A 24,204-nucleotide genomic window follows, 5' to 3' on the forward strand; every position below is an offset into this window, starting at 1 on the left:
AATTATGAATTATTTAATTATTATTTATGTTGTCTGAAGAAATCCATCAAGAGTCTTTTCAGAGTCTGGCAATCCAACAGTATGTTAAAAATAAATAATTCTTTCCCACTGCTTAATATCTGTTAATATCCTGATTTAGCAGCCACAATTGGGACTGTCAACATGGTCATTAAATGAAGTGGTTATTAAGTAAATTTGCAATTCTGCTTCCCATCTTTCTTCAGCTTTCCTTTCCTTTATACCCTGAGAAGGTTGTAAGAGTGATGGAAAATTCTGGCATTCTGAGACATTTTTTAAAGATGGGGAATTTTTTTCCCCACTTTGCATTGCTTACAAATATATAATCCTTAGGCCTTTTGATGGAACCGAATATATGCAGAACATACTGGAAACAAATCCAGATGGATATGGATGATTGTTATGGGATTATTATGGGAAAACACACTTTTAACAGTGGAAAAATAAAACTAAATAAAAATAATCCAGGATTTCTGGGTTGCAAAACTGTTTTTCTTAACTATCGTCCAGTGTTGCATTGACCATTTTCAAGCAAACATCTAAAAAAAGATTGCTTCCATTCAAAAATAAAATGCCCTGCTTTGAAGAAAGATAGTTAGGAATACAAAAAGAATGATTCATTGCACACAGAAGCCGCCAAATAAATCTTTGTAATTTCTCCAGGTAGAAAGAATCTCAAAAACACCAATTTAAACCTTTTTTTGAAAAACTACTGTTAAGAGAGATTAGGTTTGTGGCTCAACCCCATATGAAAACAGATTAACGTATACAAGTTACTCCTTGACCTACAACAAAATTGGCACCAGAACTTTCATAGCTAAGCAGGGTGTTTGTTAAGTGAGTCACAGCTGATTTTACAACCATTTTTTGGCCATGGTTGTTAAGTGAAACAGTGCCACCGTTGAGTTTGCATGTCAGAATCCGGCTGGGAAGGTTGCAAATAGCAATTCCGTAACTTTGGAACAGTGCAATTCTTGTGAATACATGCCAGTTGCCAAACACTGAAATTTTGATCATGTTATCTGGGGATACCTTATAAGTCAGGGGTCTCCAACTCTGGTCCATGGACTGGTACCAAGTGATAGCATGCCATAAACCAGGCTGCGCAAACAAGCAAAGTCCCATCTGCGGGATGGAGGCAGCACACGAAACCACCATTCTTCTGGTCCAGGGAAAAAATTTCTCTCCATGGAACCAGTCTCTGGTGCCCAGAAGGTTGGGGGCCACTGTTATAAGTTGCTTGTTTCACTGCTGTTGTAACTTTGAATATAACTCGAGACTGCTTCTACTTTGCATATAGGTAGTGTTCTGACCTAGGCTTCCCAAGATCCTGAAGCAGACTCCTTGCCCCAGTAAAACCCCTTTTATTTAGGCTAAAATGAATTCCTCTCCAGCAAAATCCCGGCCAACAGTCTTTCATTAGATTTCACAACTACAGATTTTTATCAGGCTTGGAGAGTTGCCAGGCCGATAGCTTCCAAACGCCACACTGTAGCAGCAATTACTTGGCAAGAAGTCGGGAAGAAATCTTCAGACTAATTAAACGAACTAATTGCCTCCTGCAAACACCACTCCCCTTTTGCTCCTCTTTTATTCCCTATGGGAGGGGCCATTCACCGTCCACCTGTGCCCTCACTCCTGAATCGACTCTTGTTCCTTAACTGTTAACCAAGCCACGCCCACAGAACCGGTAGTAACTTTTAAATCCCACCACTGGTCCTGAGGTCACGTGATTCCCCTTTGGTGGCCTTCTGACAAGCCAAGTCGGTGGGGAAACCAGATTCCTTTACAATGTCCAACGATTTCAGGGATTCACTTAACAACCATCGCAAGCAAGGTCATAAAATGGGGCAAAACTCATTTGTTTTCCTTAGCGGTGGAAACTCTGGGCTCAATTGTGTTGTTGTTAAGTCGAGGAATACCTGCACTCACAGACTTCTTGGAAATAAGTTAAGGCACAATGGAATACTGCCTCCTGCATCTTGATGATGATGAAGATATTCAGTTTACCCAATTTATTGTGGACGGAAGTCCTCCGTGGGAATAGCAGGACTCTCCCCTTATAACCAAGGATGTTGGGATGGCAGCCTCTGAAAGGCCCCCTGTATACGTATCCTAATGATACACTAGCTACATCTGGCCATATGTTTAAGCAAAGGCACCCAGTAAAGTCACAATAAGTCACCTCCATCCTGGCCTCATTGATGCGACTACATCATGACATATAATACCACTTCCTTCCAAGAGCTGTGGTGGCGCAGTGGTTAGGAAGCAGTATTGCAGTCTAACTTGTGCCGGCTGCCGGCAGTTTGGCAGTTCGATTCTCACTGGCTCATGGTTGACTGAGCCTTCCGTCCTTCTGAGGTGGGTAAAATGAGGACCCAGATTGTTGGGGGCAAGAGGCTGACTCTGTAAACAGCTTAGAGAGGGCTGGAAAGCACTGAGAAGTGGTATATAAGTAAATGCTACTGCTATCTTCCTTCCTTCCTTCTTTCCTTGTGGCTAGAAAGCAGTATTGCGGGGTGACTCTGCTCATTGCCAGCAGTTCAATTCTGACTGGCTCAAGGTTGGCTCAGCCTTCTGTCCTTCCGAGGTGGGTAAAATGAGGACCCAGATTGTTGGGGGCAAGAGGCCGACTCTGTAAACCGCTTTAGAGAGAGCCATAAAGTACTGAAAAGCAGTTTATAAGTGCTATTGCTATACTGGCCGTGATGGTGCAGCAGTTAGAATACAGCCCTGCAGGCCAACTCTGCCCACTGCCAGGAGTTCGATCCTTCCAAGGTCGGTAAAATGAGGACCCAGATTTTGGGGGCAATGTGCTAACTGTAAAACTGCATAGAGAGGGCTGGAAAGCACTGTGAAGCGATCTATAAGTCTTAAGTGCTATTGCTCTATTATGTCATGTGTACAGAAACTGTTAAAAGAAGCCAAAATCCAAAAAAATATTCAACAAGTGGTCTGGATTAACTGTCCCGGGGGTGTGTGGAAAGTCATTTGTCATTTGTCCCTGGCTCAAAGGCACTGATATGGCTTTTTTTATATCTGGGTGCACACACACACACTCACACACACATATATTAAGGAATAGTTCAGTGACTGATAACACACATTGCATGAAAACAGTGGCATGCATAACTGATTTCTTTGACCAAACATCCTCAGTTGTGTTTTGACATCATGCTAAGCCCTAAAATACAGGTAGTCCTCAACTTAAAAGAGTTCACTTAGTGACCGTTTTGAAGTTACAACCCCACTGAAAAAAGTGACTTATGACTGTATTTCACACTTACGACCGTTGCAGCGTCCCTCATGGTCATGTGATCAAAATTCAGATGCTTGGCAACTGGCATGTACTTATGACAGTTGCAACGTCCCGGGAACACGTGATCCCCTTTTGCGACCTTCTGACAAGCCGTCGGTAGAGGAAAGCCAGATTCACCTAACCACTGTGTGACTGACTTAACAACCGCAGGGATTCGCTTAAGGACGCTGGCAAGAAAGATCGTAAAACGGGGCAAAACTCACTTCGCCAACGTCTCCCTCAGCCACAGAAATTTGGGGGCTCCGTTGTGTGGTTGTAATTCGAGGACTACCTATATTATTTTTCAACCTAGGTTTGTGCACACTAAGCCAAAGGCAAGAAACCATCCTGCAGCGTCACGGGCATTCGAAGATCCCTCCTGTTCTCGCTGCTCGGAGTTTACGCGCTGTGAGAGAATCGAGGAAGAGAAAACAGGAAGTCCCTCCCACTCGAAGATGCTGTTTCTCTTCTAGGATTATTCCACAAGGAGTGCAATCTTTTTCCCTTCCGTGTTTTCTCCAGAAAACACTTCTCACAGAGAGTGCCGTCCCGCAGAGATCACTACCAACTTTTCCCTCCTTCGGTTGTCAGCAAGGAAAAAGTCTTTTTCCTGTTTTCTCCCCCAACGTGGAGAGACTAGGGCCCTTCCGTCACACGTCTGCGATGTTCTCCGTTTCTAGATCTTCTTCGTCCTCTTTGTACTGACTGGGGAACATGCTGCTTCCCACCAAGGTCGCCACACCTTCAGGATCACAATCTCCAGGCAGCGGCAGAGGGATGGTGATGCCCGAATGGACCGAATAAGCATCAAGCAAGAATTCCCGTTCCGCTCTCTCTTCGTAGCTCGTAGAAGAAGGCAGCACCACATCGCTCAAGCTGGGGCCGCTGTAAGGTGAAAAGCTGGGAAAACGACCAAATTCCTCAAAGAGATCCGGCAACGTGATGCGCTCCATGCTGGCCTGGAAACCCCGGTCGTCCGGAGAGGGCAGGGAGAAGTCTGGAAAATGAAACGAAATTTGTGAGTAGGATTCGGGTGTCAGGGCTCCAACAATACACCCCGTTCAAATCATAAATCTCTAGCCGCATATCTCAGAGTTTAAAAAAAAAATGATTTATTAGGAGCGACCATGTCGGCATTCCTTGGGTGCCGCCGACTCTAAAGACAGTGGTCGCCACCCAGTAGGCCAGGGACCACTGGTGGTCCACAAGAAAATGTTCTGTGGGCGTGGCTTGTTGGGCATGGCTTGTTGGGCATGGCTTGTTGGGCGTGGCTTGTTGGGCGTGGCAGGGGAAAGATACTGCAAAATCCCCATTCCCTCCCCACTCCTGGGATGTCATGCCCTTGTTAGAGTCAGACTCTGAGGGAGAGGAGGAACAGCCGACAGGGAGCAGAAGTGTGGCTCCGGAGGTTGTGGGGGAGGCTGGGGAGGGGCAGAGGCCGGCTGGGCAGTCAGAGGAAGAACCAGGCCCATCCCCTCTTCATCCTAGGACAGGCCGGGAGGAACGGAGAAAGAAACAACTTGGCTTATGAGAGAGGAAGTGGCCATGATCCCCCTCATTGGTTGCAGCTGGGGAGAATAGTATATAAGAAAGACGGTTAAAACACAGTGTTGCCAGAAGCGAAGTGTGTTTTATTTGGGGCTGAAGTTATCTTGGTTGGCGTCCTTTCAACAGATTGTGCCTTGTGATCTCCTTGAAGTTGGTAATTACTTATCCTGGTCCGTTATCCTGGAAATTCCTTCATTGTAGTTTGTTTTAATTTTTTATTTCACCTCTATCTGCACACTAAGTTTGGACTGTATTGCTTTCTTTTGAAGACAGTTTTTGAATACATTTTATCTCCAACTGACAATTATTGAACAGTGGGGCCAAGTTGGAGGCATTAAAGGACATTTATTTCTGTTTTGGATTTTGTTACGTTTGTGTTACACTCTGGGTTGTCAGATGGGGGAAGGTTACTGCAAAATGCCCCTTCTCTCCCCACCCCACTAACCTGCTTTTCAGCTCCGTTCTCCTGTGCAGGGCAGCAAAAGAAGACCCAGCCAATCAGCTGGGACTCAATGGAAGGCAGGGAATAGATGGGGTCGGGACCAGTCAGAGGTAGGATTGGCCTGTTCTCCGAACTACTCAAAATTTCCGCTGCCAGTTTTCCAGAACCAATCAGAACCGGCTGAATACCACCTTTGCCTGTATTGCTAAACATTTTCTGTTTGTCTGTTTGTAACCTTTAGATGGGCAAGGGTGGATCGTAGGGCAATAGTCTCTGAATCCACATACCACAGATGGGTTAAGTTAAAGAACGCAACCACACAGTAAAATCCCAGCCTCTTTTACATGCAATATATGGGTGAGGCTTTGGTGACATTACCATGGCCACCAGTTTCCTTTATCTTCTGCTGCTTGGAGAAGATCCACTCGTGAAAGGTCTAAGGCGACAACTTTATTGCGTTCTACCTTTATTACAGGAATCCCCCTTGGAAACAACCAAATACGGTTCTATAGAACTTAGTGGGAGTCAGGCTTATGCCTCTTGCAGCTGCACAAAGATTCAAGGCTAGTTCCCTGCTTGACCCCTCCTTCAAGTCTGGCTGGGAGTTTCCCAACATCTTTCCAGCCCATGAATGAGACTCTTTCTAGGGATCGGGGACCACTTCAGCTCAGTACTGGAGGAAGATCTTCAGATGGTTCCAGTATTTCCCAACCTTGACCGCTTCCAGATGTGTAGACTTCAACTCCCAGAGTTCTTATCTATGGCTATGGTGACTAGGGAATTCTGGGATCTGAAGTCTATGGAAATGCTCATGGTTAGGAGACAGCTTTTCCGTGTGGGGTTGACCAAGGGATGGGGAGATCGCACACTGACCTGCTGAAGGAGTCAAGTTGAAATGGTCCATATAGTCGGGCTTCTTCTTCTTCCTTTTTGCTTCAATCCCATGAGGATCTGGAGAAGCAAACAGGACATTAACATCTGGCCACCAAGGTCAGGTTTCCCCAGGTATGCCCCAAGCCTGCCAACTCAGATTTTGGAACACCTTCATGGCAAGAACAAGCATTCCTGAGGATACCCAAGAATAAAACCGAAATAAAAGATGGAGGAAGGAGACCATCAAGCTAGAAATAGCACTAAAGGAGGACCTGGCTGAACGATCCAACCTCCCTTATACTACTTGGAGGACCCTGAATAGGTTGGGGGCTTGAATGTCTTAAGCATAAGACCAATATGTTCAAATGCAGGTTTTTAGAGGATAACAACAGCCGTGGTAGGATTCTACCAGTTTGGCCCAGTTCAGATGAACCAGTAGTAAAAAATGCGACCGTTTGGCCGAACCAGTAGTAAAAAAACAGCTATCGGTTCCGCCAAACCAGTAGTAAAAAAAACCAGATGCTGGTTCGACTGAATCGGTATTTCTTTTTTTTTTCTCCCGGCGATCAGCTGTTCCAACAATCAGCTGTGCCGGGATCCCCCTCGCTTCTCTTACTGCTTTGCCCAGGAGGCTTCCCTGAGGCCCAGGAGGCAAAAAAACGGAGCGGGAGGCGGGGTTTGCTGCATACAAAAAAGAAGCCACGGCCGCTCAGTCACATGGCCATGCCCACCTAGCCACACCCACAGAAAAGGCGGCAAAAATATTTGCATCCCACCCCTGAACAACAGGCTGTGTGGTTGCGGACAGACTCAGAGCCCAGCCTATCTGATGGTATGTCAGCTACTACCAGAAATGACTTATTTTTGGCCAATGACAAAGCTAAGAAGGTGGCTTCACTGGGTACAAGGAGGAGGAGGAGGAGGAGGAGGAGGAGGAGGAAGAAGAAGAAGAAGAAGAAGAAGAAGAAGAAGAAGAAGAAGAAGAAGAAGAAGAAGAAGAAGAAGAAGAAGAAGAAGAAGAAGAAGAAGAAGAAGAAGAAGAAGAAGAAGAAGAAGAAGAAGAAGAAGAAGAAGAATCAAGTGAGTTGTAAAGTTTTATTGCAAGCTTAAGCTCTCTACAAGAATCTGGCCAACTGGTGCTTAAGGGAAATGAGTGGGAGATAAGAGCGGTATTCAAGAGGGGCTGGATTTCTCTTGTGGGTGCACAGGGACTCGTGGCTGATGACGTGTTTGACCCCCTCCCTCAGGCTCAGTCTGGTCATCTCCTACAATCCCCACCCGTTTCCACCAGCACCATGTTGCACTGCTTTTACCCCCCAATGGATACACACCTGGACCAGAAAGTTCTCCCAGGACATCAGGCATCCCTTGCTTCCGTTTTTTGTTGACCCGGTATGTATCTGTGTAAAGAAAGAACTATTCATTTATTCTGAGATACCTTACTACGGGTTCAAATCCAGGAAGAAAGGAAAGTAGCTGAGGCTCTTAAGATACAGGGAGTCTTACAACCACCGGCCTGGAATTTCCATTGCAGTTGTTAAATGAGTCGTGCCGAATTTTACCACCTTTTTGCCATGGGTGTTAAGAAAGTCATACGGTTGTTAAGTAAAACCGGCTTCCCCCGTTGTCTTTGCTTATCGGAGCTGGGAAGGTTGCAAACTGGGATCACATGCCCCTGGAGTGCTGCCACCATCATAAATAGTGTTTTGACCAAGGCTTCCTGAGACAGTAACAATCACACGCTGTTCCCCAAAACCTTGTTTTTATTTCAGTGGCTGTGAATTATGTGCATTCACAGCCCGTAATGAGTCCCAAACAGTTTGTGAATAGTGCAATAGAAGTCCGCCACCGTCTTTTGGGATAAGGCTGATAAGCACCCACCTTTATCTCCCTTGAAATGCTGCCAATGACTAAATTGCCAATTAGCTGTACAAGGCCAAACTGAGCACAAAATCTACACGGAGCTTCAGATTTTAAACCGACCAGAACGAACGAAGTTGCTTCCTTCAAAGGCTCATGTTCCACCGCTTTCCCTTTATGTCTTATGAGACAGGCCAATCATCTCCGATATAATATAAATTTAAATGCTATTAACTGTCAGTGCTGTTGTATTTTATAAGTGCTTAGAAAATATGTTGCTTCATGATGAGAATCACTGCCTGTTGTATTACTGTCACTTCTAAAGCATTGCTTCTTAAAGTGTGATCTGAGGAGCCCTGAAGTCTCTCGGGATTCAGGAATCCTGAAAACTATTTGCCAGCCTAAGTTGAAAAATAATCTAGAATTAAAATCACTTCCGACAATTCTAAGAAGCGGTAGTGGCAGGGAATGTGTCAATTTTAATGTACAATGGGATAAATATCAGTTGATGTAAGTTATAGAATCCAAAAGTTCTTTTTGGTTGTCTCCTATAATTGTTTAAAAGATGGGAAGTGGTTACTTCAAACCACTTCAAGTCACTAAAGTAAATAATGCTTGTAAACCAAGGAGTACCTGTTTCTCCGATTCCTGTCTCACCTGTATCTTTGGGCAGGTAGGTGAACATGAACGGTTCGCTGGAAACGCTGTCTGTCAAGCGACGCAGGTAGACCTCCACTTCCACGGGCTCCAGGATGTCCAGGTGTTGGTAAGGAGGAGTCTTAAACACAATGGCAATCTGCCGATGGACGTCCGCTTGGGAAAAATCAGCTCTGCCCTCCCAAGCGTCTTTCCGGAAAATGACAGAGATGTCTTCTGCAAAGTAAAGATGGAGAAGCAACGCTTAGGATGGCTGGGAATCAAATTCAAGAAGAGATAATGACAGGTAAACATTGCCCGAGAGACATTTGTCTTTTGCAGGAAAGATGTAAATATAAGTCAGAGAGTTTTACGATGCAGTTACTCTACTTCTAAGAATCTTAAAGGTATAAGAAGACTTTACTTTCTTCATACGTTTTGTAGCCTTCTTCTCATAACTATCTTGTGTGTGTGTGTGTGAGGATAGGTCTTGCCCTAACCTTATTAATCAATTAAATGATTTTGTTCTTCAAAGCCTCTGCTTAAGTTCATTTTTGACACATCGCGATCTTAAGTTCTAGCCAGACTTCACACTTCTGACAAGCGAAATCAGCGGGGAATCCAGATTCATTTAAAAGCCGGCTGACTAACTTAATACTTGGGGGTGATTCGCTGAACAACTGCCGCAAGAAAGATCGTGAAATTTATTTTATTTATTTTAGGAAAGTTATATGGCTGCATACTTGCCCGGGGCGACTCAAGGCAGCTTCCACAGATATAAAAACACCATATGAAAGAAATAAAAAGATATAAAAGAATAACCTCCCACTCCAGGAACAACATACATTCATACAAGGCATTTAATGGGCTCCATCCCGCTCTGGGGCAATCCTTACTTAACAACTGTTTCGCTTTCGGGCGCAAATGTGGTTGCAAGTCGAGGATTATTTATTGTACCGTGCCAGAGAGGACCTAATTTGATCAAATTAGTAGAATAAAGATATTTAAGACCTCTGTGTCAACTCATAAAATACTTCTGTGGGTTTTTTTTAGAGTTGCCAACAGAAAGTGGAGAGCAGTGCAGCAACTTGCAAAAACGAAACTGCAAACTGCAAACCACAAATGTTTTCAAAGATAGTAACTAGATCAGGGGACTCCAACCTTGGCAACTTTAAGACTTGCGGACTTCAACTCCCAGAATTCCTCAGCCAGCTTTGCTGGCTGAGGAATTCTGGGAGTTGAAGTCCAAGTCTTAAAGTTACCAAGGTTGGAGACCCTGAACTAGTTGAGTGAAGTTTCTGCCGTGTAAAATTCTAACTGGGGAGTATGATGGATGACCCTTGGCTATGGATGTGTTGTCCCACTGGAGAATATGAATTATGATACTCCCAGGGAGTAGAGAGGGAAAACCAGGGTCAAGGGTGACAATGAATTTACATGTCTCACAGTCGGCTTCACCCAGGCAGTGCCGGACATGTTAACTCCCAATAAATCCTTTTAAAGTTTTGGAAATTTGGCTCAAGACTCATGCTGGGGGTAACTGCCAGAATCGTGACACCTTGGAATTCCTACCCAGGTACCTTTCTGGACTTTGTCACACAGCAAATAAAACTCTTCGCCGCCAGCGCAGCTTCCCTGTTCTTTGTTCATCCGGTAAATTTTGAGCTCCGACGTGTTTGTGGATTCTGTGCGGACAGAAAGCGAAGGATTTTTTTTTTAAAAAAAAATGCTGTCTGGGGAATTTGGGGAGTTGAAATCCACAAGTCTTAAAAGTTGCCAAGTTTGGAGACCCCACTGGTCTAGGGTCATTCACGGAGGGACAGGAGAGAACCATAGCAATAAATAAATAAAATCCCACCACAATTGTGTGAGGATGCATAAAGTTTCTTTTTTTATTGACCACCGGATAACAAATACCGTACCAACCCTGGCCGTTTTTTTTTTTCTTCTCATAACACGTTTTTCGCTAGAAAGAAAAAGGCTATTTTCACAGTCTGCAGTCTACTTCTTTCCGTTTCAAAACGGAATCACTAATAACAGCCCTTCTTTAGACCATATTTCCTGATGGTTTTTTTTTTAGGGTACAGACAGCTCTGCAGACAATATCAGAAGTCCCCCAAAACAATAAATAAGAGCACCGCAAACAGCATCGCCTTCCTAACTTCTGGCAACTTCAAAATTTATTTCTAACTTGCCCTTAGTTTTTTCCTTCCTTCCTTCCTTCCTTCCTTTCTTCCTTCCTTCCTTCCTTCCTCTATCCCTTTCTTTCCTCCCTCTTTTTCTCCCTCCCTCCCTCCCTCCCTTCTTCCTTCCCTCCCTCCCTCCCTTCTTCTCCTCCCTTCCTTCTTCTCTCCGTCCCTCTCTTCCATCCTTCCTCCCTCCCTCCCCTCCCTTTCTTTTCTTCCTCCTCCCTCCTTCTTTCCCTCCCTCTCTTTCATCCTCCCTCCCTCCCTTTCTTTTTCCTCCTTCCTCCCTTCTTCTCCCTCCCCTCTCTTTCATCCTTCCTCCTTCCCTCCCCCTCCCTTTCTTTTTCTTCCTCCTCCCTCCTTCTCTCCCTCCCTCTCTTTCACCCTCCCTCCCTCCCTTTCTTTTTCCTCCTTCCTCCCTTCTTCTCCCTCCCTCTTCCATCCTTCCTCCCTCCCTCCCCCTCCCTTTCTTCTTCCTCCTCCTCCCTCCTTCTCTCCCTCCCTCTCTTTCATCCTCCCTCCCTCCCTCCCTTTTTCCTCCTTCCTCCCTTCTTCTCCCTCCCCTCTCTTTCATCCTTCCTCCTTCCCTCCCCCTCCCTTTCTTCCTCCTCCCTCCATCCTTCTCCCCCTCCCTCTCCCTTCCATCCATCCTTCCTCGCTCCCTTCCTCCCTTTCTTCTTCCTCCTCCCTCCCTCTCTTCTTTCCCTCTTTCTCTTCCATCCTCCCTCCCTTAACTTCCTCCCTCCATCCCTTCTTCCCTCACTCCCTTCCCCAGCCTGAAGTGACCCTTGGCCTCTCCCTTCTCTTTAAACTCTGCCTACTTTTGTCAAAGATGGGCTCCGAGAGGACGGGATTCATGTGCCATGTCTTCCCCATAGAATCCTGGTAAGAGGCCTGGAAACAGATCCGCACCACGTTCATGTCAACTTCTTGGTGATTCTTCAGTGAACCAGCTACGCCGAAAGAACAAGAGAGGATTGGAGAACCAAGCAGAGTCTACAGCAGGACACTAGTACATACTATACATACGGGGGAATAACAAGCCGCCCCCCCAGGACCGTGGTTCTTAACCTGGGTTTCATTCAGCACATCCTGGGGGAAATCGAGACATTTGTTATTGTTTGGGAGTGAAGGATCCAGCTTGGAATTTCTTGTTGAACTGCCACAATGGAGATTACATCAGGTCATAACTTAGAACAGAAGCTAAGCGATCCCTCATAAGTTGAGGATTCCCTGTATCAGAAACCAACTTCATGGCTTTCTCCAACTTGGCTTCACAAGACTTATTTTGGGGCAGAGAATGGAATGGAATGGAACAGAATAGAATAAGAGGAGAGGGGAGAAGAGAAGAGAAGGGAGGAGAGGAGAAGAGAATGGTACAGTAGAATAGAATAGAATAGAATAGAATAGAATAGAATAGAATAGAATAGAATAGAAATAGAAATAGAATACCAGTAGGGTAGGGTGTAGAGTAGAGTAGAGTAAGTACAGTAGAATAGAAATGGAATAGAAATGGAATAGAATACCAGTAGGGTAGGGTAGGGTAGGGTAGGGTAGGGTGTATAGTAGAGTAGAGTAGAGTAGAATAGAATAAAATAGAATAGAATAGAATAGAATAGAATAGAATAGAATAGGAATTAAAATAGAATACCAGTAGGGTAGGGTAGGGTAGGGTAGGGTGTAGAGTAGAGTAGAGTAAGTACAGTAGAATAGAAATGGAATAGAATACCAGTAGGGTAGGGTGTAGAGTAGAGTAGAGTAAGTACAGTAGAATAGAAATGGAATAGAATACCAGTAGGGTAGGGTAGGGTGTAGAGTAGAGTAGAGTAGAGTAGAGTAGAGTAGAAGAGAAGAAAAGAGAATAGGAATTAGAATAGAATACCAGTAGGATAGGGTAGGGTAGGGTGTAGAGGAGAGGAGAATAGAAAAAAGAACAATAGAATAGAATTCTATGGTCCCTTTAGGTGTACACTAATCAGCACATACCTTAAAATGAAATTTCGCTGCATTCAACACTCAAAATAACCATTGTCTGTCTACCCACATACGCACGCCAGAGAGTTCTTCTCACCTTTGAAAGGGTCAATTCCGAGCTGTAGCTTCTTGTCTATGGATTCCTCTATGTCCTTCTTCTTCACACACTGGATCCCGAGGTTGTTAAAGCTGTCAAGCAGAGGACAGTTTGGGGCTCAAACAACAGAAAAGTCCGCCACAAAAGGAAGCAACCTTACAAAACGCTTTTATACGGGCAGTCCTGGATTTACGATCCCCGTTGAACCCCAAAATGTCCATCGCCATGTGAGACAGGTAAGTGAGTTGGGCCCCATTTTTGCAACCTTTCCCAGCGCAGTGGCGATGAGTTGCTGCCCTTGTTCAGTTAGTAACCCGGTTGTAAAGTGAATCGGCTGATTCGGCTTTTCAGAAGGTTACAAAAGAATGGACTGCAGGATCCTGCACCCCCCAAGTGCCTGAATTTTGATCACGTGGCCACGGGGAACGCGGCAACCATGCTTAGTGTAAAAGCCAGTCCTGCGCCACTTGTGGGCCCTTGCACCTTCCAAGGGTGACTAAATTAACGGTCGTAAGTCGAGAACCACCTCTTAAGTACCTCATGGCGAAAATTTGGAAGTGTTAACCATTTGACAGTGTCGAAGTATATTCATGAACTGGAATAGAACATGGTAACAAGGTCAGACAATGAATAGGGATAGCAACCAAGTCAGCCAGTGAGGACTGTTTGGAAACTGAAACTAGAAGTAGCGTAGGTGTGGCTCTATATTAAGCTCTGCAGCTCTGAAGCTATGTTAAGCTCTGAGTCTGCTTCTCTCCTCTGTTGTGTGTCTTGCTTGCCTGCTGAACTAAAGTGAAACCGATGTCTGTTTCTGAACTCCCGAGTTGCTGTTCTGCTCTGAACCTGTAACATGTCTGCTTCAGTTTGAGGTTGCTTCGTGTTGGAGAACTCTACAACTGGTATTGTAAAATTGACTTTATATGTTTATAAAGAAGTTAAACCTCAGTCATCTGTGTTTACTTTTCTGGTGCTGAATTTGTCTGAACAGACAGCTAGGAAGTTTCTTTTTTTTAAATTCAGCTTCTACCACCCGGTGGCTTCAGACGGTAATCGAGAGATGTCATAGTTCTACTGTTCTGACCCAACTCCCCCTCCCCAAACACAACAAACCCCTCTGCAGTTAAATCAATTAACTGGCAGCCCTGTCAAAAAGTCTTTCTCTCTCACCACAGGCTAACAAGTCTGTCCGGCAAGGGAGAGGAATATACATTTATTCATCTCCGCCCCCTGCCTTTTATCCCCAGAGCTAGGGTGGGGCTTCACTAGCAGCAGTGGCTGTTCCGTCCCAAGGACCGGCCCATAGATTTCCACTGCTCTCCTCTCCTCTGCCTTCTGCGCATCTGGCACTGAACATCAGCTCGTAAAGTATTCCTGGCCTGCTTTCGAGTTGCCATAGGCAGGAGGAGGGGAAAACTGATGGAGCAGAACGTCAGCCACAATGAGAGGCACATTCCACGCATACCTTCTTTCAAGGCTGTATCCCAGGCTACCAGGACCAACCGGAGAGGCGTGATCTTTACAGCCCGGAAAGTGCTCCGTTGGAGAACATGATTTATGACATACCCTGGGGGAGGGGGAGACAGGGTCATAGGTGGGCCGTAAATTATGGGAGACAGAGCTGATTTCATCTGGGTATGGGCTGACCTGTTTCTCCTAATAAATAACTGGATTTCTTTTGCAACTTGGCTCGAGGCTCATAGTTTAATTAGGGCATCTGTCAGAATCCTGACACTGGACACAGCTGTTCCTCCTCTTCATCAGCCCCAGATTGGGGGTGCTGTTGACTCTCCATCTGAAGGCTGACGGATGGCCAGGCTCTGCCTCTCTCTCTCTCTCTTTCTCTCTCTCTCTCTCTCTCTCTCTCTCTCTCTCTGCCAGCTCCATTCCCTCTTCCCCCTCAGAGCTCTCAGGTTGCCTTGATGCTGACCCTGACTCACACGCCTCCTCCTCCTCCTCCTCCTCCTCCTCCTCTGATTTGGTTGCTGGAAGGGTGGTGGCCGACATCAACCTTGACAGTGTGCAGGCCCCAACTCAAGGGCCATGTCATGCCCCTGTTGGAGTCTGACTCCGAGGGAGAGGAGGAACAGGCGACAGGGAGTGGGAGTGTGGCTCCGGAGGTTGTAGAGGAAACTGGGGAAGGGCCCAGCCCAGCTGGGCATTCAGAGGAAGACCCAGGCCCATTCCCTCTTATTTCGTTGTTCTCAGGTTTCTGAGTACAATGACAATAAATGTATCTATCTATCTATCTCTTCATCCTAGGGCATGCAGGGAGGAGCGGAGAAGGGATCAACGTGAATGGCGTCTACGGGGGAGGAAACGGCCCTGATCCCCTTCACGGGCTGCAGCTGTGAGGACTGTTTATAAGGACAAACTGCGCATGGCCCAGTGCTGGAAGCAAAGCATGAAATAATTCTAGTCTTTCAGTTCTTATCTGAGTTCTGGCATCCTTCCCAGCGTGTGTATTTTGATATCTGTGGATGTCTCCAAGCCCTTATCCTGCCTTGTCTCATTAATTGCTTCAGTGTGGTTTGTGTTGTTGTTGTTTTTTTCTATTTATAATTTATAGGTATTTTGAGTTTGAACGGAAGTTCTTCCTTTTTGCAACTGTTGGTGAGGGAGTTTTTCCTCCAGTCAATGATAATTGGAGCTTTGAAGCCAAGTTGAAGGAATTAAAGGGACTTCACCCGTTTTGGTGACTCTGTCGCTTTTGTATCCCACTCTGGGGTCATCCCAGGCCATCATCATCATTTCAACACCCCAAACCCTCTGTCTCGGAGACGGAGCGATATACCTATGCCTGGCATTGATTCGAGGCTTCAGGGTCACTTCACAGAGCCCGTTGTTGCAATCCTTCCCTACCAGGCTGTGAGGGTGGATACGATAAGGCCAGTCCTTCCAGACCAAGCAAGCCGTCACTTTCACTTCCGGGATCCCCTCAAAGTTCTGCAGCTGGAGAAACAACCAAGGTTTCAGATGCTACACACACACACACACACAAGCTTAAGACTATCCCCGAACTACCCTCTCTGCAAAACCTATCACACTTGGAAATACGGCATCCAGGTTTGGTTGCCACAATGTAAAAAAGGGGTTGAGACTCTGGAAAGAGTCCGGGGAAGAGCAACCAAGAGGATTAGGGGACTGGAGGCTAAAACATGGTTGCTGGAATTGGGTACGTCTAGCCACACCAATTTTAAGCTCTGTTGCAGTTGTAAGTCAAGGACTAAAAGAACAGAGTTGGAAGGGACCTTGAAAGTCATCTAGTCTGACTCCCTGCTCAAGCAGGAGAGTCTATCCCAAATATTAGCCTCTACCTAGGATCGAACTCACAGCTTCCTGATTGCGAGGCGAGAATTCCACCTCTAGGCCCCCAGAGCTGCTAATACCTTCACCTTCCCATCTGTGTGTACAATAATCTCACGGAGGCTATAAGTTTATCAAAATCAGCATTTTGTGGCTCTATCAATCCCAGGAGAAAAAGTCCAACCTGCGAGCCACCTTATCCCAACACCTGGAGGGCACACCTGGATTGAAGCCCCTTCCAGGCTTCTCTCTTCTAAGCCCCTCCCCCCTATGGGCAGGGCTTGCCCTTTAACTCCGCCCTCCCCCTGCCCAGGTCGCTCACCTCAATGGTGGGCAGCGTTTTGTTGGTCTCGCTGCTCCCTTCTCCCAAAATGCTCCCGGCTGACCGTCCTTCGCACTGATACCGGAAGCGCATCCCCCGTTGTTTCGGCTGCTCGATGATCACCAGTTTGGGCGGGTCACGCATCGTTTCATCCAGAGGTTTTGGGGCCACCGTGGAACACCCCGAAGGGCCGGGAGCTGGCCAAAGAGCGTCCAAATCCCGGCTGGAGGGCAGCGGAAGGGGCGGCAGCCCCCTCGGGACCAGCTGGGGCTGCAAAGACAAACTATTGAGGGTCCGGGACAGCTGTTGGGGGAAGGAATCCTGGGGTGAGCCCGGAGTAGGGAGGTCCGAGACCCCATAAGGCTCCAGCAAGAGGCTCATCCTTCCAGCTCTTTCCATCTCCGACGGGGCGAAGTTGGTGCTTCTGGGAATCAACTTGGGGGCCCCGTCCTCACCAAAACCATCTTCTTTAATCAGCTCATCAATGATGGCTAGAAAACGAAGAGGAGAAAGCCCAGCGGTTGGGACCGACTCGCTCGTCCAAGCTCTGATTTGTCAGCTAAGCTGCAATTAGTCAACTTCCCCCGTACATTGTGGCTTGGAAACCACGAGTATCAAGATCAGACAACTTGCTAAGCAAACAAACAAACAACAACAACAACCCATATGACAGTTTAGTGGAGGCCACATCCAGCACCCCATAGTGTCAACTCGTAAAACGTTCCTATGCCTGTTTTCGAGTTGCCATAAACAAGGTGGGGTGGGGGAGAGAACTGAAGTAGCACGACAGCAGTTTAAAACCAGAAATACATTCCAACGTTATTGTCAACTTAAAAAAACAAAAAACTCCTTTGGTCTTTTTAGTTGCCAGCAGAAAGGGAGTGGGGGAAAGCAGTGCATTCCTTAAATGCCTCAGATAATCGCCTTGGCAGCCCAAAGCTGTTGGCGTGCAAGATTATTACTGGAGAGCATGACTGATGATTCTTGGCTATGAAGGTGTCCCATTGGAGAATACATATCCAGGGTATGGGGGGAAAACCAGGGTCAAGGGGGAAATGAATGATGTATTTTAGTGTCGGCTGCGCCCAGCTAAAGCCAACATGGCCACTCCTAATAAATCAATATTTTTTTACACTGAGAGATGCGGTTAGAGACTTACGATTTGAATGAGAGTGGATTTGATGGAGCCCTGACACTTATCTTACAAAGATTGTAGCTAGGCTACGGGATCGTCTGCCCTCGAAAATCCTTCATTGGAGAATGTGATTGATGACACCCGGCCCTGTGAACACCTGCTTCATTGGAGAATCTGATTTATGATACACGGGGGTGGGGGGAGTGGGGACACAGGATCACAGGGGACTGTAAATTACGTATGCCAGAGTTGGCTTCATTTAGGTTAATGCTGACATGTTGCTCCTAATAAAACTTTTGAGTTTTTTTGATGCTTGGCTCGAGGCTCATGATTTAATTCGGGCAATCGCCGGAACCCTGACACATACCTTGTTTAGCCAACTTTTCCTGAATTGTGGGGGGTCTTTGGGTGCTCTCTGAGCTGGTGGGGGGGGGCTTTTCTTGCAGATGTTTGGTGACCCAACTAGATAACATCATCAGGGCTAGCATCATCACCTCGCGTTGATGATGTTACCTAGTTGGATCGTGAAACGTCTGCAAGGAAACCACCATACTGGGAAAAATGAAGAAACACCTACAGAAGATGTAATTTAAAAAATGCTAGACTGTGCAGAAATGGACGGATGGACATTTAAAAGAAAAAGAAGATACAGAATACTTCCAAACATGGGACTTGTTTTTATCAATGATTGGATAACAGAGGTAGAAATTACTATTACTATCTTAATTGGAAAAGTACTATCATTCTGCTAAACAAATAATTCCCTCAACACTGTCCAACTATTTACTAAGTCTGCACTACTATTACTATTAATCTTCTCATCCCTCCTTATCACCCATCCCCTCCCACTGGTGACTGTATGACTGTAACTTTGTCGCTTGTCTCCTTACGATTTAATATTGACTGTTTCCTAGTAGGGTTTGATTGTCTATTTGTACTCTATGACTATCATTAAGTGTTTTACCTGATGATCCTTGACTCTTGATGAATGTATCTTTTCTTTTTATGTTACACTGACAGCATTTGCACTGAAGACAAATTCCTTGTGTGTCCAATCACACTTGGCCAATAAAGAATTCTGTTCTATTCTATTCTATTCTATTCTATTCTATTCTATCCTATCCTATCCTATCCTATCCTATCCTACTCTACTCTACTCCTATTCCTATTTCATTCCATTCCATTCCATTCCATTCCACTATTATGTGAGCACACTGATCCAGACAATACACTGTTCCAAGGGTGGGACCCTACCGCCATAACAGCCGGTTCAATGAGCGTGCATGCATGCCAAATATGCGCTGCGCATGCATGCTCAACATTTATGAATCACCTTCTCCTGCTGATGCGTGAATAAAGGATAGCCTAGAGGCCAGACAGGCGGGTGGGTGAACTGGTTCGGTGTCAACTGCTTCTGTAGAACTGATAGTTCCGAAGAGCAGCTGACCCTGAACCAGTTTGCTATCAGCTGCTCTTCGGAGCTACCGGTTCTATAGAAACGGGCCAAACCAGTTCAATCGCACCCCTGCACTGCTCACAAAACACTTAGGTGTGTAAAGAGAAAACGTATAAACAAACTGTTTAATTGTTTAATTGTTAAAAAGACATGATCAGCTGCTGGTGATTTTTTTTTTTTCTTATTTAGTTGGATGACCTCAACCAGCACTTTCACGGAGATGCCGAATAAAAGCAGAGAGAAAAATTAAACCTCAAAATAAGGACTTGGTTAGGTGACAAATATCTCCTTACCTGTCACTGGCAGCATCCCCCTAAACCACCCCCAGGTGCTTACCTAGTTCATCTGCAAAAGAAAAAAAGAGACATTATTCTATGCAGTACGATATCTTCCTTCCATTTGCAAGCATCCACATCAGCTTCCCATTTCGCTCAGCCTTTGCCCAGATCTGAATACAGGTAGTCCTTGACTTACGACAGTTGGTTCAAAGTGACAACGGCCCTGAAAAATGTGACTTAAGACTGTTTTTCACAGTTATGAGCAGTGGTGGGGTTCAAATTTTTTTTACTATCGGTTCTGTGGGCATGACATGGTGGGTATGGCTTGGTGGGCGTGGCAGGGGAAGGTTACTGCAAAAATCCCCATTCCTTCCCCACCCAACTAACCTGCTTTCCAGCTCCGTTCTCCTGTGCAGGGCAACCAAAGAAGACTCAGCCAATCAGCTGGGACTCGGGAGGCGGACCATAAATGGGGCGGGGACAGTCAGAGGTGGTACTTGCTGGTTCTCTGAACTACTCCAAATTTCTGCTACCAGTTCTCCAGAACCGGTCCAAACCGGCTAAATACTACCTCTGGTTATGACCTTTGCAGTATCCCTATAATCATGCAATCAAAATTCAGATGCTTGGCAACTGACTGGTATTTGTGACGGTTGCGGCGTCCCTGGGGTCATGTGATCCCCTTCTAACAAGCAAAGTCCATGGGGGAAGCCAGATTCACTTAACGACTGGGTGACTCACTTAAAAACACTGCAGCGATTCCCTTTGCAACTGTAGCAAAGCAAAGTTGTACAATGTGCCGGAATTCACGTCAAAAATGTTTGCACGTAGCATGAGAAATGTTGGGCTGAGCTGGGGGGCGGGGGTCGTAAGTCGAGGACCACCTTTTAAAGCAAGATGCTGAAAATCCTTACCCGAAGTCTCTCTGTTCGGCTGCATCCTGGACAAGCTAGAAGTGGCAAGAAGAGGGGCCTGTAAAAAAAAAGATAGAAAAAGATGGAAAAAAATAAGAATAAATCAGGATGTCAGCGTTCCAGAAAACCTCCACTCCAACCAATAACTCCTGAGATAGACATCTTCTCAAAAGTTCTGTTTTTGTTTTCTGCCTTCGCATGACCCACTGGAGAACCATCCGACAGTCTGCGCCAAAATGAGGCCGTTGTCATGGATTTATGCATTTATATCATGCCTCTTATTACTGTTATAAATAACTCAGGGCATCTGAACACACCTAACGCTCCTCGACTTTGCTCGTGCGAAGCAAATAGGGATCCCCTGACCCCGGGACACAGCAACCGTGGTAAATACATGCCAGCTGCCATGCCCAAATCTTAACTAGATGAACAGATGAACAGAGTTGGAAAGGACCTTGTAGGTCATCTAGTCCAACCCCCCCACCCCCACCCAAGCAGGAAGACTTTACACCCGTGATGGTGAAGGGGCCCCAGCACGCATTGCCTTCTGGTGTGCTGGCACACAAGTGCACACAATTATCGGCACAGGAGCCGGAAAAGATTTGCCACCACTGCCCTACACCATTTCTGGGGGTGATATGATGGCCGTCTTCCAATATTTGAGGGGCTGCGACAAAGGAACGGTGTAGGGTCTCCCGCTTGGGCAAGGGAGGGGGTTGGACTAGATGACCTACAAGGTCCCTTCCAACTCTGTTATTCTGTTATTAAAGAAGAGGGGAGGGAGGGGTCAATTTAATTCTCCAAAGCCCCTGAAGGCAGGACAAGAAGCAACGGGTGGAAACTAACCCAGGAGAGAAGGAAATCAGAACCAAGGATAAACTTATAAATTATATAAATTTTAAAGACAAAGATAAATTATAATTAATCAGTGGAAGGACTTGCCTGCAGGAGTTGTGGGTGCTCCATTACTGGAGGTCTTTAAGAAGAGATTTGTTTGACGTGGTAAAGGGTTTTCCCTGCTTGAGCAGGGGGTTGGACTAGAAGACCTCCCAAGGTCCCTTCCAACTTTGTAATTCTCCAGCAAACTCTGGCTAAGCACAGCATGCAGCCCCAATGGGTGGAACTGCTGGGAGGTTCTCCTGTATTTGAAAACTTAAGAGGGGAAAAAAATAAATAAATGCTGTTTTCTCCTAGGTGGCCCAAGTCCCACGCTTGGGATACTGCACACCAGGGCTATCCAGCCTGAAATGGGATAGTGTTTGACCAGGGGGGCTGGACTAGACGACCTCCAAGCTCCCTTCCAGCTCTATTCTGATTGGCTGACCTAATAACAGATAATCAGAGTTGGAAGGGGCCTCGTAGGTCATCTAGTCCAACCCCCTGCCCAAGCGGGAGACCCTACACCAAGTCTCAAGTGATGAAGCTCCCACAACTTCCGAGGGCAACTTCTGTTCCCTTGGTTGATTGTCAGAAAATGTCTCCTTGTCAGAGTGTTTGCAGTGTAACTACTATGATATTTTTTTATTATTCGTGTATAGATTGTCCATGCCAAAAACTCTCCCAGGAATTATAACCAGTTAAACATCACAAAAATACATACACACACACACACACACACACATATATGAAAATAACCAGGCTCTAATCCAAGGATCTTTAAACTTAGCAAGTTTAAGACTTGTGGACTTCAACTCCCAGAATTCCTGAGCTAACATGACTAGAGGAGGAAGTCCACAAGTTTTAAAGCTGTCACGTTTGAAGACCCCTGATCTACAGTATCTATCTTCTATCTCCATGTCTGTCTGAGTCTGTCTGTTTATCTATCTATCTATCTATCTATCTATCTATCTATCTATCTATCTATCCATCCATCCATCCATCCATCCATCCATCCATCCATCCATCCATCCATCCATCCAAGGGTCTTCAAACTTGGCAAGTTTAAGACTTGGGAACTTCAATTCCCAGAATTCCAGAGCCAATATGACCAGAGAAGGAATTCTGGGAGTTGAAGTCCACAAGTCTTAAAAGCTGTCAAGTTTGAAAACCCTTGCAGTCTATACACTTATCATTCTATCCGTTTTAGTCATGTACAGTCCAATCATAATATTGCTTACAGCATATATTCTTACACATATCTATATACTGTACCTGTATTTATTTCTATTGTGTTAATCTTCTTTTATTATTAAGCACAACAAAGAATGTTCTTCCTGCACCAACTCAGAAAGCTCAAACTGCCTAAGAAGCTGCTGATACGGTTCTATAGAGGAAATGATTGAGTCTGTCAACTGCACCTCTATAACTGTCTGGCTTGGTTCTGCAACCCAACAAGAGAGACAGTGACTTCAGAGGATAATTATGACTGCAGAAGAAACAATTGCTACCAACCTGCCTTCCATGGAGGACCTGTATCCTGCACAAGTCAAAAAGCGGGCTGTGAAAATATCTTCAGACCCCTCGCATCCTGGACAAAAATGGTATCAATTCCTACCCTCAAAACGACGCTATAGAGCCCTGCACACCAGAACAACTAGACACAAGGACAGTTTTCCCCCAGAATGCCATTATTCTGCTAAACAACTCATTCCCACAACACTGTCAACTTATTTACTAAGACTTTATTACTATTATTCCTGTACTACTAGATTATAATAACACTTCCTAGTACCTATCTCTTCCCGCTTATGATTATAACAGTGTTGCTTGTATCTTTACAATTTGTATTATTGTATTTGTTTCCTACTATTTGATTGCTTATCAATATCCTATGACTATCACTGTTGTAATCTTAGGATTCTTAATGAATGTGTTTTATTTTTTCTTTTATGCACACTGTGAGCACATGCACCAAAGACAAATTCCTTTTGTGTCCAATCATATTTGGCCAATCAAGAATTCTATTCTATTCTCTATATACCAAGGGTCTTCAAACTTGGTCAAGTTTAAGACTTGTGGACTCCCAGGGTTGAAGCTTTGCTGGCTGAGGAATTCTGGGAGTTGAAGTCCACAAGTCTTAAAGTTGCCAAGGTTGGAGACCCCTGATCTCGTCCAACCCTCCACCCAAACAGGCAAGTTTAAGACTTGTGGACTTCAACTCCCAGAATTCCTGAGCTAACATGCCTGGAGGAGGAATGGTGGGAGTTGAAGTCCACAAATCTTAAAAGCTGTCAAGTTTGAAAGACTCTTGCAGTCTATATACACTTGTCATTCTATCCGTTTTAGTCCCGTACAGTCCAATCATAATACGGCTTACAGTATATATTCTTACACGTTATCTATATACTGTACCTGTAATTTAATTGTATTGCGTTAAATCTTCTTTCGTTATTAAGTTGCTAATCTCCGCAACATGACAGGAGAAGAAAATGCAGGAATCCGGGCGGGGCAGGTGGCAAGCAGTTTGCTACCCAGGCTCGGCTGCCTCTCTCCCAGCCCGGAGGAACCAGCGTGGCCTTAACTCAGCCCACCTCCGGCCAACCCTCTCCTCCGCCCGGCCACTTTCTCTCGCCCCCGCCTACCTACAGAAGAACCAACTCCCGGCCTCGGGCTGCTTTCGCTCCGGCCACCGGCTTTCATGTCCCTGCGGAGCCCCCCAGTCCCCGCAGGCTGCCACCCCCCCCTCCAAAAAAAAAATCCCCCCCCAAAAAAGTGCTAACTTATTTTTTTTTTCCCTTCCTTTCTAAGTTTCCCTTTCCTTTCTTTCAAAGGCAAAAAAGAAAAGAAGAGAAAAGAGAGAGAGAGAAAAGTCCTTTGGGGTCGCGAAAGGGGGCCGAGCGTTCCTTGGAATTCCCCCTGCTGGGCCGGCTGCTGCTTCCTGATTGGAGGAGGCCCCGCCGATGAGGTCAGACTTCTTTGGAA

General features: G+C 45.7%; 1 protein-coding gene across 4 annotated transcripts; it reads right to left on the reverse strand.

The window, feature by feature from the left end:
* Nucleotides 1-650: 650 nt before the first annotated feature.
* RELB (RELB proto-oncogene, NF-kB subunit) lies at nt 651-24,175 on the reverse strand. 4 transcript variants are annotated; one of them, XM_087940173.1, is made up of 13 exons: nt 23,635-24,175; nt 22,495-22,663; nt 20,344-20,401; nt 19,445-19,496; nt 16,561-17,051; nt 15,727-15,884; nt 12,936-13,027; nt 11,686-11,817; nt 10,259-10,363; nt 8,700-8,915; nt 7,514-7,582; nt 6,183-6,260; nt 651-4,316 (listed from the first exon to the last, which is right to left on the reverse strand). In XM_087940173.1, the coding sequence occupies exons 4-13, from the start codon at nt 19,458-19,460 to the stop codon at nt 3,970-3,972; spliced, it is 1,704 nt and encodes a 567-aa protein (XP_087796299.1). In that variant the 5' UTR covers nt 19,461-19,496; nt 20,344-20,401; nt 22,495-22,663; nt 23,635-24,175; the 3' UTR covers nt 651-3,969. The 4 variants fall into 4 exon arrangements, with proteins under 4 accessions (XP_087796299.1, XP_087796297.1, XP_087796298.1 ...); XM_087940171.1 differs by lacking the exon at nt 22,495-22,663 and adding an exon at nt 22,735-22,810; XM_087940172.1 differs by lacking the exon at nt 22,495-22,663.
* Between the last annotated feature and the right edge of the window lie 29 nt (nt 24,176-24,204).

The sequence above is a fragment of the Pseudonaja textilis genome, chromosome 10 (genome assembly GCF_049901715.1).
Source record: "Pseudonaja textilis isolate UNSWEBS1 chromosome 10, rPseTex1.2, whole genome shotgun sequence".
NCBI classification, from domain to species: Eukaryota; Metazoa; Chordata; class Lepidosauria; order Squamata; family Elapidae; genus Pseudonaja; species Pseudonaja textilis.